This window comes from Homarus americanus, unplaced genomic scaffold, assembly GCF_018991925.1.
Source record: "Homarus americanus isolate GMGI-L3 unplaced genomic scaffold, GMGI_Hamer_2.0 scaffold20930, whole genome shotgun sequence".
Lineage (NCBI taxonomy): Eukaryota > Metazoa > Arthropoda > Malacostraca > Decapoda > Nephropidae > Homarus > Homarus americanus.
Window position 1 is genome coordinate 8,988,985 of NW_024748502.1, and position 13,363 is coordinate 9,002,347.

At 37.0% G+C, this 13,363-nt stretch overlaps 1 protein-coding gene across 1 annotated transcript in view; it reads right to left on the minus strand.

Annotated features, from left to right (window-relative positions):
* Nucleotides 1–936: 936 nt before the first annotated feature.
* LOC121880312 overlaps nucleotides 937–13,363 on the minus strand; it is a 49,899-nt gene continuing 37,472 nt past the window's right edge. Inside the window, exon 4 of the mRNA XM_042387472.1 lies at nucleotides 937–1,516. Coding sequence (XP_042243406.1) covers nucleotides 1,147–1,516 — 370 coding nt within the window. The 3' untranslated portion in view covers nucleotides 937–1,146. The remainder of the gene's footprint in view (nucleotides 1,517–13,363) is intronic.

The window sequence follows — 13,363 nt, forward strand, 5'->3', positions numbered from 1 at the left end:
TTAAAATCTAGTGTTTTCACCCAAACATTTCTCAGAGAGGTAGGAGCCAGCGAGCGTGGGAAGAGGGGGAATTGAGTTCATTATTTGAATGGACATTAACCTGGCGACTGTATTTCTCTTAAATATTAATTGTGTGTGCATACCATCATAAAACTAAGATGTTATTTTTACTACAACATAGGTATTGTGTCGGTATTGTGTCCGAAAAAGTTGAGTTTGGGAGTCGGCCCAGTCTCTATTTCAATTAATCCATATGTTCTGTTATTCCATTTACGCGTTTCTCATTTCACGCGGACCTCCGCGGGTTCAATTGACTGCGTAAATCGGGGTATTACTGTACATATACATGTAGACTGTTTACAGTTTTCTTTGTTTCAATTATTCACGTGCTAGTATGAATGCCATGACTGTCTCTCTTCCTCTTCTTATGTTCGTTCACAAAATACCTTTGGGTATTTATTTTTTAGTATTGTATGTACATTTAAAGAAATATTTTTATTTTACCAGTAATCATAAAGGTGGGGGGTCCTCGGGTCTACACCCACCTTTTCATCAGACAATTCCAATAAATTTTCTTTTATGCAGTATTACTACTCAGGCAGTTTGGCATAGTAAAAAGTAATTACTATTGACCTCATAACATCTCCTAATATCAAGTGCACATGGCCTCAAAATGACCATGATATTGGTCAGATTTCACCCCAGCTGGGTGGGCTCACTGTACCTGCCATGTACCCTCCCACAACTTCTTGGACCCCCCACCTTTGACTTTTTTCATACATATTCACCTTTTGGTCCTAAAAAGTGGAAAATGATATCAAGTCCAGTGAATTTTCATCATATAGCAACACACATAACATTGGAGGCACAGTTTTGTATCTTTTTTTCTTTAGAACTGTTGGGTACAGATAAGTATTGAAAAGGAAACTACAGCCATGTATGAAAGTCACTGTGATCAATAGTATGTGGTGGACATCACAGTCAAGCTGAACAATATATTGCAGGAATATCACAACATATAATTTTTACAGGTCACTTTCTGTAAGGCAGGAAAAAGTGTTGGAGATAAATAAATAAAATACACATTAAATAGGAACACAACTCAATCTCAAAATAAAAAGTAAGCAAACCAAAACATGAATAGTTTCAGCTTGGAGATGATTCATTGTTTTGATTTTTAAATACCCATTGTTGTGGAGGCACATATTTCAATACCCTCTGTTCACTAGGAGGAAGTGCAGCACCAGGACTACGACCCGGTCCAAGTGGTTGGTTTCTCAGTGGGTATGGTGGTGGTGGCACACTAGGGCGGCGCCAATCACGATATACCATAGCTATCAGCAGGTACATACCGCCAATTAGTTTTTCTATAAATGATAGTACAGTTTGCAGGAATGGAGTGATGTGGTGAAAAAAGATTCCTGCTTCCCGGATGAATTGCAATCCAAGATTGTGCGACTCTTTCACGAACGAAACAAAGCCAATCACCAACGTCATAACCAGTATGACCAGGAACCTGCCAAATACATTATATTAATGTTACATTACATTTAGCATGCAGTAAATGTCAAAAATTTTCATTAATAAAGATTAAAATATAAAATACTAATATACAGTCATCAAATTATGATTAGCATAAAGGTAGTACAGTGGTCCCTCGGTTAACGAATGGTTCGATTAACGAAATTTTGGTTAACGAATTAGCTCGCATAAGGATCTTCAATTCGATTAACGAAATCCTTACGAAAAACGCTGATCAGCTGATGGGCTAGTCTGCCACTTCAGTAATCTTTTCTATGTTTACATTCATTTCCAGTGGAATAAATATAAAGAAATTTGTGCTCTTTAGTATTTTTGCATTTTTTGTGCGCCCATCAGCCGCTTGACTCAGCCACCAGGCGTCAGTTTGGCTTTGTTGACAGTGGAGTGAACATCGATTTTGTTGGTGTCTTGAATATTTTTGCATTTTTACATTAAAATTATTGGTCATTCTGAAATTTAGTTAACATATTGATAATATATAGCGCAGTGCAGTGTTGATTTAAATAAATCTTGAATTACACCTAGTGAACTTAAAATTTTATTGGTGAAATTACTGCATCAAGCATGGGTCCCCTGAAAAGTGATATCCCCTCCATCCCCACTTCCTTCTCTTCTCCCTTCTCCTCCACCCCCACTTCCAATTCCCATCATCATCAGCCAGGAACCTTCTACATACACACCTCAAAGTAAGTGTACTTTACTGCATTTTTTTTTACTTTGTATGTACTTTTCTGTGAGCTGGAACCAATTACCCAATATCCCATTGAAACAATGGATTCAGTTAATGAACGACTCTGTGGAACGAATTGTTTTCCTTAACCGAGGGACCACAGTATATATTTATATACACACAGTATTTAAAACCACACACACACACACACATATATATATACAGCTACTCCTCAACTTACGACCTACTCAACTTACGACCACCCAGACATACGACCGCCCCAATCATAACAAAACCTTTTCAAATTACATATTTTCGAGTCCCGATGTTAGTCATTGCACTGATGTGCTTAAAAGTGAGAGTTTTGTGGTGCTGAGAAGAAAAAGAGATACCCATTTTAGATTTTATATGTATTATCTTAGCATTTTTGACTTACGACCTGGATTTGGGTCCCTAACTCTGTTGTAAGTCTAGGAAAATATAAATATATATACAGTCAACCCTCACTTTACGCGGTCCCACATTCCGCGTTTCCACGTTTACGCGGTACCCTGCCGGAACCCGGGATGCTCACATTCCGCGGTGTGTGTACCCCTTTAAGCGGGTGAAGTATAATTTTTTATTTAGCTCATAAAATTCATACAAATTATCCGGCCAGAATATAATTTACATTGCGGGAATTCTTACAATTTGATGATCATTTTGAATATAAGCATCATAGATTTTGCATTAGACATACAAATTTTAGATCTAATTTAAGTATTTTGTTTACTCAGAGCAAATATGTTAACTTTTGTGCAAAATATATGAAGTGTATATTCAAAATATTCCTGGTCTTGCAAGGAATCCAGCAATGTCAATTATATTATCCTAACTTTAGTCTGAGGTATTATTTATTACTAAAAAGGTAAATATTCTGGTTTCTCCCAAACATTTATCTGGTAGGGAGGGTTGGTGGAGGGTGGGGGGGAGGGAGGGACTGACCGACCATCTGGCGCAGTTGGAAGAGGGGGGAGGCAAGGTGGGGGTACTTTGATTGACAGATAGTGTCGTGAAGAATATTTTTTTTTTATTAACAGAAGATATTTGTTTTACCTCATAAAATTCATACAAATTACCCGGCCAGAATATAATTTACATTGCTGGAATTCTTACAATTTGATGATCATTTTGAATATAAACATCATAGATTTTGCATTAGATATACAAATTTTAGATCTAATGTAAGTATTTTGTTTACTCTGAGTAAATATGTTATCTTTTGTGCAAAATATATGAAGTGTGTATTCAAAATATTCCTGGTCTTACAAGGAATCCAGCAATGTCAACAATATTATCCTAACTTTAGTTTGAGGTATTATTTATTACTATACCTTATAATCTAGTGGTTTTCCCCCAAAAATTTCTCAGAGGGAAGAGCCAGAGAGTGTAGTGTGAGAAGAGGGGGAGGGAGTTGAGTCCATTCATTGAATGGACATTAACTTGGCGACTGTATTTCTCTATTTCTCTTAAGTATTAATTGTGTGCATGTACCATCATAAAATTAAGATATGTTATTTTTACTAGAACATAGGTATTGTGTCAGAAAAAGTGGAGTTTGGGGGTCAGCCGGTCTCTATTTCATTTAATCCCATATGTTATGTTGTTCACTTTACGCGGGCCTCCGTGAGGTCAATTGACCGCGTAAAGTGAGGGTTCACTGTATTTATGCACTTTTTTACAATTTTATATTATATTTTTCAGTGTTAAGTGGTTGTATTTGGAGGCCTGGAACGGATTAATCCTATAACGAACGAATGCTATAACGAACAAGGTTCTAGAACCAATTATATTCGTTATAGCATACTCCACTGTACATGTCATATATTTTGCACAAAAGATAAAATTTTTGCTCTCTCTAATAAAATTCTTAAATTAGATCTAAAATTTGTATGTCTAATGCAAATTTTAGCTTGTTTATATTCAAATTAATCATTATCTTATAAGAATTCCAGCAATGTAAATTATATTCTGGCCGGGTAATTTCTATGAATTTTATGAGCTAAAAACAAAAATCTCAAGTACAGTCGGCCCTTAACATACGCGGGTCTAGCATACACGGATTTGCAAATACGCGGATTGCTCCGCCGGAGGAATATCTGTACATTGAAGTACATTCAAATCGCGCGCCATTCAACTCGCACGAGGCACATCACACAGGACACCGCCCGCTCCCGCAACCTCACACACACACGCATAGCTCTCCCTCACCCAGTCAGTCTCGCTGTAACCACGCTTGTGTTGACATCAGCATTGTAGTTGCAAAAACATTACATTTCCGTGAATGTATCATATCAAGCACAGTATGAAAAGAATATCACTAATATAAGAGTATTTTAACCGAAAACTACTAAAAAAACGAGTAACATATCTTGAACATCGGAAGGTTAGGTAAAGTCTTTTGTTTTCATGTAGTTTATCCTAATTTACATTGAAATGCATTACGTTTCAGCAAAACTACTGTTTATTTCTGAGAATATGGAAATGTAATATTTTGCTGAAATGACGTACGTATTACAGTGGCAAGTGACGAAAGCAATGACTTTCGCTTTCTTTCATTCAAAAGATGTTACCGTAATCGCTTTTCGAATGGTTTTCAGTTAAAAAACTGTTATATTACAATAATATTCTACCCTAATTCACTTGTGATGCAACAGTTTTTTAACTGAAAACCATTCGAAAAGCGATTACGGTAACATCTTTTGAACGAAAGAAAGCGAAAGTCATTGTTTTCGTCACGATTTTATCCCACTTTGCACTGTAATACGTACGTCATTTCAGCAAAAATATTACATTTCCGTGAATGTAGTATATCAAGCACAGTATGAATAGAATATCATTGTAATATAACAGTATTTTAACCGAAAACTATTAAAAAAACGAGTAACATCTCTTGAACATCGGAAGGTTAGGTAAAGTCTTTTGTTTTCGTCATGTATTTTATCCTATTTTACATTGAAATACATCACGTTTCAGCAAAACTACTATTTATTTCTGAGAATATATTCATTCAGGCACAGTTTAGGTAAAATATACATGTGCTGTAACATTTTTTTAATTGAAAATGATTCGAAAAACACGTACCCTCTAGCCCTGTTCAAGGAGAAGACTGGGAGGAGCTGTTTGGTGCTTAAGACGATGACAAGGAAAATGATTTTGATGGATTTTAATGAAAATATTCATAAAGACCCTGGCACTGTCAAGGAAAGTGGCTGCTGAAGGCTTCCAGGACATGGCAGAGAACGAGATTAGGGAGCTAACTGAAGAGCACGACACTGAGCTGACCGAGGAGGATCTACAGGAGTAAGTAGACTCAGGCAAGGAAGAGGAAGCGAAAGGGGAAGAGGAAGAGGAAGCGAAAGGGAAAGAGGAAGAGGAAGCGAAAGGGGAAGAGGAAGAGCACCAAGAAATAATGTTGGAGAAGTTGGGGGAGATGACCAGGAATATTGAGGCACTGAAAAACCTGGCCTATAGTATGGACCCCTCCATGGTGCATGCCCTGAAATTCATGCGAGGGATGGATGACGTTTTTGCTCCATACAAAAACATCATGGAAGAAATGAAAAGAAAGAGACGACAACTCCCCATCACCATGTTCTTTGATCACCGAAGGAGAGATTTAACACAATCAATCACTGGCGGCAGTGAGGAAGCAGCTGAATCCACCGTCGCTCCCACTTCACCACCCATTATGGAATTGAGTGATGATGAGCCCGATGACCCCCGTCCTGTCGCCAAGGATAGGTACTGTACAGTAAAGTGAAATTTTTATCTCTTTTTTTTTAATAGCTTTTCTTGCCATGTTTATTGTTTGTAAAAATGCATAGCACAGTACAGTTCAGTACTGTACATAGGAAGTGGAGGTGCAGTTATTCACAAAACATTTGTGTTTGTTGTCGGCAGTAGTGACGGTGAGGAGGTGGAGGAGGCGGAGGAGGGAGCGGAGGGAGCGAGTTGGGAGCAGGGATGAGTGGAGATGCCAGCCAGTACATAACGGGTGTATTAATTGTTTTTATAGCTATTTTTGCATTTTAATATTAAATACTGTACATTACGTTTCAACAAAAACTTCCATTTATTTCTGAGAACATGGAAATGTAATATTTTTGCTGAAATGATGTACGTATTACAGTGGAAAGTGGGATAAAATTGTGACGAAAGCAATGACTTTCTCTTTCTTTCGTTCAAAAGATGTTACCGTAATCGCTTTTCGAATGGTTTTCAGTTGTTGGATTATAAGGCTAATACAGTACGAGTACAACAGTTTTTTAACTGAAACCATTCGAAAACCGATTACAGTAAAATCTTTTGAATAACGAAAGAAAGTGAAAGTCATTGTTTTCGTCATGATTTTATCCCACTTTCCACTGTAATATGTACACCATTCCAGCAAAAATATTATATTTCCATATTTATTTCTGAGAATACGTATATTCATTCAGTCACAGTTAAGGTAAAATGTACTTCTGATGTAATATTTTAATGAAAATACGGTTTCGTAGTTTTCTTTTGTTTCAAATTTAATTAACAAAGATTGATGTTTCAAATGTAATGAACAAAAATTTATGTACAGTACAAGTTGTACCTCTCTAGTCCGGCATTCTGTGGTCCGGAACGATTTTAGTTTGTCCAATCGGTAGATACCATATATCTTGGCCTATAAGGCGTCGGGGTGCATAAGACGCCCCCCCCAAATTTCCATTTAAAAAGTAGCTTTTGAGCTCTATTCGCTGTATAAGACTGGTACCCCAAATGTGACACTTACCCACTGACTCAGTAGTCCTTTACCAACCATCCTTGGTTTTTTAAAATAAGGCCAATTCACTTCAAGTAATGTCATCAAATGTTACCGGCTGGTGTAGTGTAAACACTAGTGACGTCACTGAAGCGTCTGCTATTTACCGGTAACTGAAACTAATGTCAGTGTCGAGTAAAATTTTTCCATTTACTTGAAATGGATTTACCGATATATTTGTTTATTTATTTATTTATAATATACTGTAACATATTAAACACACTGCAAGTATTTTCTTTAATTTATACGCTTGCTTCGCACGAGATGATCGGTGGTGGGAGTGTTCCCTCGTCTCGGTGGTGGGACTGTGTTCCGACTGTTTATACAACAGCTACCACCGTATTCTAATTGTGGTGTTTCATTAGGATTTGAGTGAAAAAGATTACGTACTTACTACATACATTTTACACAATTGCAGTTTCAATTGTTCCTCTAACTTTGACAACACAACATACATACAGTATGTTATTTCTCACTTTTGATCTTTTTTTTACTTTTTGTATTTATTTATGGTTAGTTACTTAAAATACGGCCAATTCACTTCAAGTAATGTCATCAAATGTTACCCGCTGGTGTAGTGTAAACACTAGTGACATCACTGAAGCGTCTGCTATTTACCGGTAACTGGAACTAATGTCGGTGTCGAGTAAAATTTTTCCATTTACTTGAAATAGATTTACCGAATTATTTGTTTATTTATTTATTTATAATATACTGTAATATATTAAACACAGTGTAATTATTTTCTTTAATTTATAAACTTGTTTTGCGACAAAGGAATGTTCTCCAGTAGTGTTTCATTAGGATTTGAGTGAAAAAATATTACGTACTTACTACATACATTTATTACACAAACATATTTATATATACTGTATGTATACATATATACACATGCACACATTTAATTTACCAATTCACAATATTTTAAAAGCAAATTACCCGACAAGTTAAAAATGTTATTAGCACATGATTATTACTGACGTCATCATGTATTAAAAACCTTCAAAATCCACATCATCAACATCCGATATCATAAGTTCTTCAAGTACATCCTGAGATACATTTATGGCTGCTTCATCATAAGGATCAAACTCCAAATCAGATGACGTGGCTTCGGCTTCTGTTTCATCCTCGTCCTCCCACAACATATCATCCTCCATACCATCCATTGAATTAGATATTCCGCACTTTTTAAAAGACTTGATAACTGTTTCCACATTAATATCATTCCTGCCTTGATAACAAAATCACACGGTACATCCAGTTCGGGAGCACGCATATTCCCACCTTTCGTGTAAGACTTTTTGCCGCTGATCATCCACTCGTTCCATTGTTCACGAACGCGGTCCTTGAATGGTTTTTTTAGACAAACATCAAGTGGTTGTACAACTGAAGTTAATCCACCAGGAATGTCACTGTTGTTCCTCGCCATGCTGGTTTTTGTTCCCTCTGTTAAATGACTCGCGAACATATCCCATACTAAGAGGCTACGCTGTTTTCGAAAGCCACCAGGTCGCCTACACCATATATGATCAATCCATAACTTCATTCCTTGTTCGTCCATCCACCCTTTCTCGTTGACGTGAACAAAAGCTCCAGCCGGGAACTTGATATTGGGCATTGTTTTCCTCTTGAGAATTAGCATTGGGTTCAACTTGGTTCTGTCTGCCATGCATGAAAGTACTACTGTAAACCGTGTCTTTTCGTGTCCTGTTGTTTTCACTAACACTGTTTTTGCACCCTGTGTATCAACAGTATGATTACCGACCATGTCGAAGTTCTTAGGTGTTTCATCCATGTTCCCGATGTTGCTTAATGGATAACAATGTTTCTTACGTTGTTGTATTATGTAGCGATGGAAATTAACAATTTTACAGTTAAGATCTGCTGGTAATTTTTGCGCTATTTTTTTCTTCTGCCTCAGTACCAGATTGCTTCTTTCCATAAAACGACTACACCATGAAGCCGTGGCTTTGAAGTCTTTGCTGTGCTCTTGATTTTGTTTAGCCCAATTAAGTGCCCAAATACGTATCATGTTTCTTGATACAATATATCCATTTTGACGCTGCTCATGGACCATGTCTACTGCGTGCTTCTCTAGAATCGGCCAGTGTGCAGTACCTCTTCTCATTGCACATTTATTCCTGGGCATACTTCGTAGCAAGTGTTCCTTTGATCTCCAATCCCGCACCATCATCTCAGTTACACCGTATTCTATTGAAGCAGCACAATTGTTGTGTGACTGGGCATATGCTATCACTTTCAGCTTAAAACAAGCTTCATATCTCCTGCATTTAACAATTGGAGCCATGGTGAGGTTTTATGGTAGCTGGATATTAATATACCGGAGTGTTCACATGGAGAGAGTGCTATTGCTTATGGAGTGATAACTCAACAACTGGACAAGGCAAATGAGAGAAGGGGTATCACGTTTGGGGATAGATAACATGACCTGACGTGGTCACCTTACACATACAGTATATGGTAATCATTAGAATCAAACTCCGAATCAGATGACCTGACTTCTTCTTCATCATTGCCATCCTAAATTTACCACTGACGGTAGTTTCAAGAATTAAAAGAGTCATTTACTGAATATTCTATGTAAAAAAAATAATTTTAAATTAATTATTTATAGGAGATAAGTATTATGATCAGTAAATATATGGTATTACTGGCAACTTCAGACACAAAGACGGGATAAAAATAGCCCAACTCCCCCTCTTACAGCTGCCAATGGGAAGCATCTTGGTAATTAAATTTGATGTTTATTTTCAGTGTTTGTCTAATTTATCATGTATCAAAGTAATATTACTAAAAATTGTGTAGGTAGTAGGCAGCTACCAAACAGGTAGATACTACCGCCTGGGAAGATATTGAAAGCATAATGTGTTGTCTAATGGTAGACCCTGCTGCTATATGGCATCACGAAAATTGTGACCAAGTCCCAGGTTCAGTGCTGACCTGACTTTCTGCCTCATTTACACGCAATTGCAGTTTCAATTGTTCCTCTTACTTTGACAACACAACATACATACAGTATAATATTTTTCACTTTTGATCTTTTTTTTTTTATTTTTGTATTTATTTATGGTTAGTTACTTAAAATAAGGCCAATTCACTTCAAGTAATGGCATCAAATGTTACCGGCTGGTGTAGTGTAAACACTAGTGACGTCACTTAAGCGTCTGTATTTAACTGTCGGTAGTTTCAAGAATTAACGCAGTCATTTACTGAATATTCTTTGTAAAAAAATAAATTTTAAATTAATTATTTATAGGAGATAAGTATTATTATCAGTAAATATACCAATATGCATTACTGACCACCTCCACGGCTAAAAATAGCCCAATCTCGCGGTCACTTTCCCTTTCTTGTCTCCTCACTGGCAAATGGGGGGGGCGTGGGGAGGGGTGTGTGATGATAGCTGTGTTTATTACAGGGGTATATTGTTCTTTTACGGTATGTTAGACAGGTTTATTATACATTTTTATTATTTTAATATACCGGTAATCTTAATTTGAATCCAGCTTGCCAAACATAAGTTTCAGTATAAAATAATTAGTGGTAGGACCTTGTGAGTGGCTTACGATGTTTCCATCACCACTCTTGACTCACTAAACCACAATATTTAAGAGGTAAGAATTTTATACTTGGTGATTAAGACGACCCCCTAACTTTGGGCAGATTTTTTTAATGTTCAAATTCCGTCTTATAAGCCGAGATATACGGTAGACAGCTTTTTTTTTTTACTTATCTGAATTATTATTATTATTATAGGAGTATTAAATTTTTGCCCCTCAGGCCGCAATGTGGGTCGGTGACCTATGCCCGGGTGGGATAATCCCCATAAAAAAAAAAAAACAAAGCCGCGGGAAATTAAGGTTTGTTTACATCCGGCAGTTCGGCTGCTCTCTCTCTCTCTCTGCTTGTCTATAGAGAGTACAACATTTAATCCTTCCATATATATGAGCATTAAATAAGTGTTGCTTTCATATTCTTATGTAGAGTAATGACGATATGTTTTCACATGTGCGCACTTACATAGGCACAGTCTCACTTTTTTTTTACCATTAAGGGTTAGCTACTTATATTGTTCCATTTATTAACATTAAATAACATTACAGGTACTTCAAACAACCATATTAATTTTTTTTACATTAATTTTACATTAATATGTAGAACCAATCAGTCACTGGTTTTGTAAGCTTTAACGTAAACAATGCCGGCAGCCATCTCGTCTTCTCGTGTGTATTAATATTCCACGTATTATTAATAAATTGTATTGTTAATTTTGCACACACAAACATTAATTCAATAAAAACAAATTCAGAAACATTAATTAAAATACATAATAACAGTAAATAAGTGTTGCTTTCATATTCTTATGTAAAGTAATGACGATATGTTTTCACGTGTGCGCACTTACATACGCGATCTCTCTTTTTTCTTTACCATTATCGTTAGCTACTTCTATTGTTCCATTTATTAACATTAAATAACATTACTTAAAACACCCATAATAACTTTACTACAGCTACAACCAAGGTTTTATTTTCTTCAGTTTTATATGTAGAACCAGTCAGTCACTGGTTTTGTAATCAACGAAAACAATGCTGTGTCATTTCCTCGTGTGTTTTAATATTCTACGTATTATTAATGTATTGTATTGCTCATTTTGCACACAAACATTAATTCAATAAAAAAGACATTCAGTAATAAACAATAATGAATCTTCTGTACATAAAGAGAAATGACGATGTTTACACGATTATGCACGTCGTCTGCACGTTGGCGGGCCGTTCAAACCCGCTGAAATTCAAGTTTCTGCCGTCAAAATTTTTTTATATTTTTTTTTGTGTTCCAATAAAATACGTTGAATTAAAAACTCGCGAAATTTGAGAAGCTACTATACGACATTTAACCCTTCAATATGTCTTCAAAGAGACCATGATGCAGAGAAAGTGGTGCTAGTGCTTCCAAGCATAAGCACAAGTCACTATCTATCCAGGAAAAGGGTCAATTTCCATGGTCCGGCACCGGTCAGGTCCCGAGGTTGCCGGACTAGAGAGGTACAACATGTATCTATAAATAAACTTTAATAAATGAATACTTTATGTTTTACATCGTCCTGTGCTACCATACCATGGATTTGGCTACTTTGGGCTTGCTATGATGACGCAAGACATCTGCCCTGGCAACTGTACCGACACTCACAGCTGGTGGTGCGTTGGTGCATCGTTTCCATTGTTTACTGGTAGTTACTGGTAAATATTTTTCAACCTAACGAAACTATTACCCGTTTAGAAGTGGACCCCCAATTTTTTGCCAAATAATTTGGTCTTAAAAACTCAAACTACATACAGGTATATATGGTAAATAAGGACATGGGGGGGGCCAGGGTTTTGGGGGGGGGGACCAGCAAAAATACGCGGATTTTTAACATCCACGGGTATCTCTGTTACGTAACCCCTGCGTATGTTAAGGGCCGACTGTAAATAAACAAATTATACTTCACCAAACACAATACGTATGTTGTCGTAAAAATAACATCTTAATTTTATGATGGTATGCACACAATTAATATTTAAGAGAAATATCAATTGGGGGATGGGGGTTGGTTCCGAGGCAGAGGGCAGATTATTGGCCCTCACTTGTATCACTATCCACCACAGAGGCTTGCAGGGCCTCTTTGTCAAACCCCCTCGAAGTCCATATCCTCACTATCACTGACTTGGGCTGGCTGTGGTGGGTGGCGGGTGAAGAATTCGGTAATGTTTTGTTGACTGGGCGACCTAGTGCGCACATTGCCCGCACCGCTTCCCGCGTAAATGATGGAATGTACTGCGTAACTAATAATTGCCGGTCTGGCCAGGTGCTTCGTAAAATTACATTTTCATATAAATAATACCTAAATCTGGATATGTATAAAAAAAAAAAAAAACCACGCCTTGTGCACAGAGGCTGCTGGGCTTGTAAGGGTGACGCCAGCATCACTAGTATAAACAGTCACAGCTGGCGGGCCCTTGGTTTTCACGCATCTGAGCAGGAAAAGGAGAAAAACATCTCTCAGGTTTCTTACGGCATTTTTTGCATCCTATTCAACATGAGCAAGAGAGCAAGTGATGGTAGTGCTGGTTCAAAAGCTAAAAGAAAGTGTATAAGCTTAGCAGAGAAACTAGATGTGTTAAAACGATATGAAAAAAGTGAGAGGTCTGTGGATATTATATGGAGCAAGCAATGAACATAATATTATTTTCTGAAGTGGATCCATTTCCAGAATGAAGCGTTAAAATTAACAGGGTTGCGAAAAACAC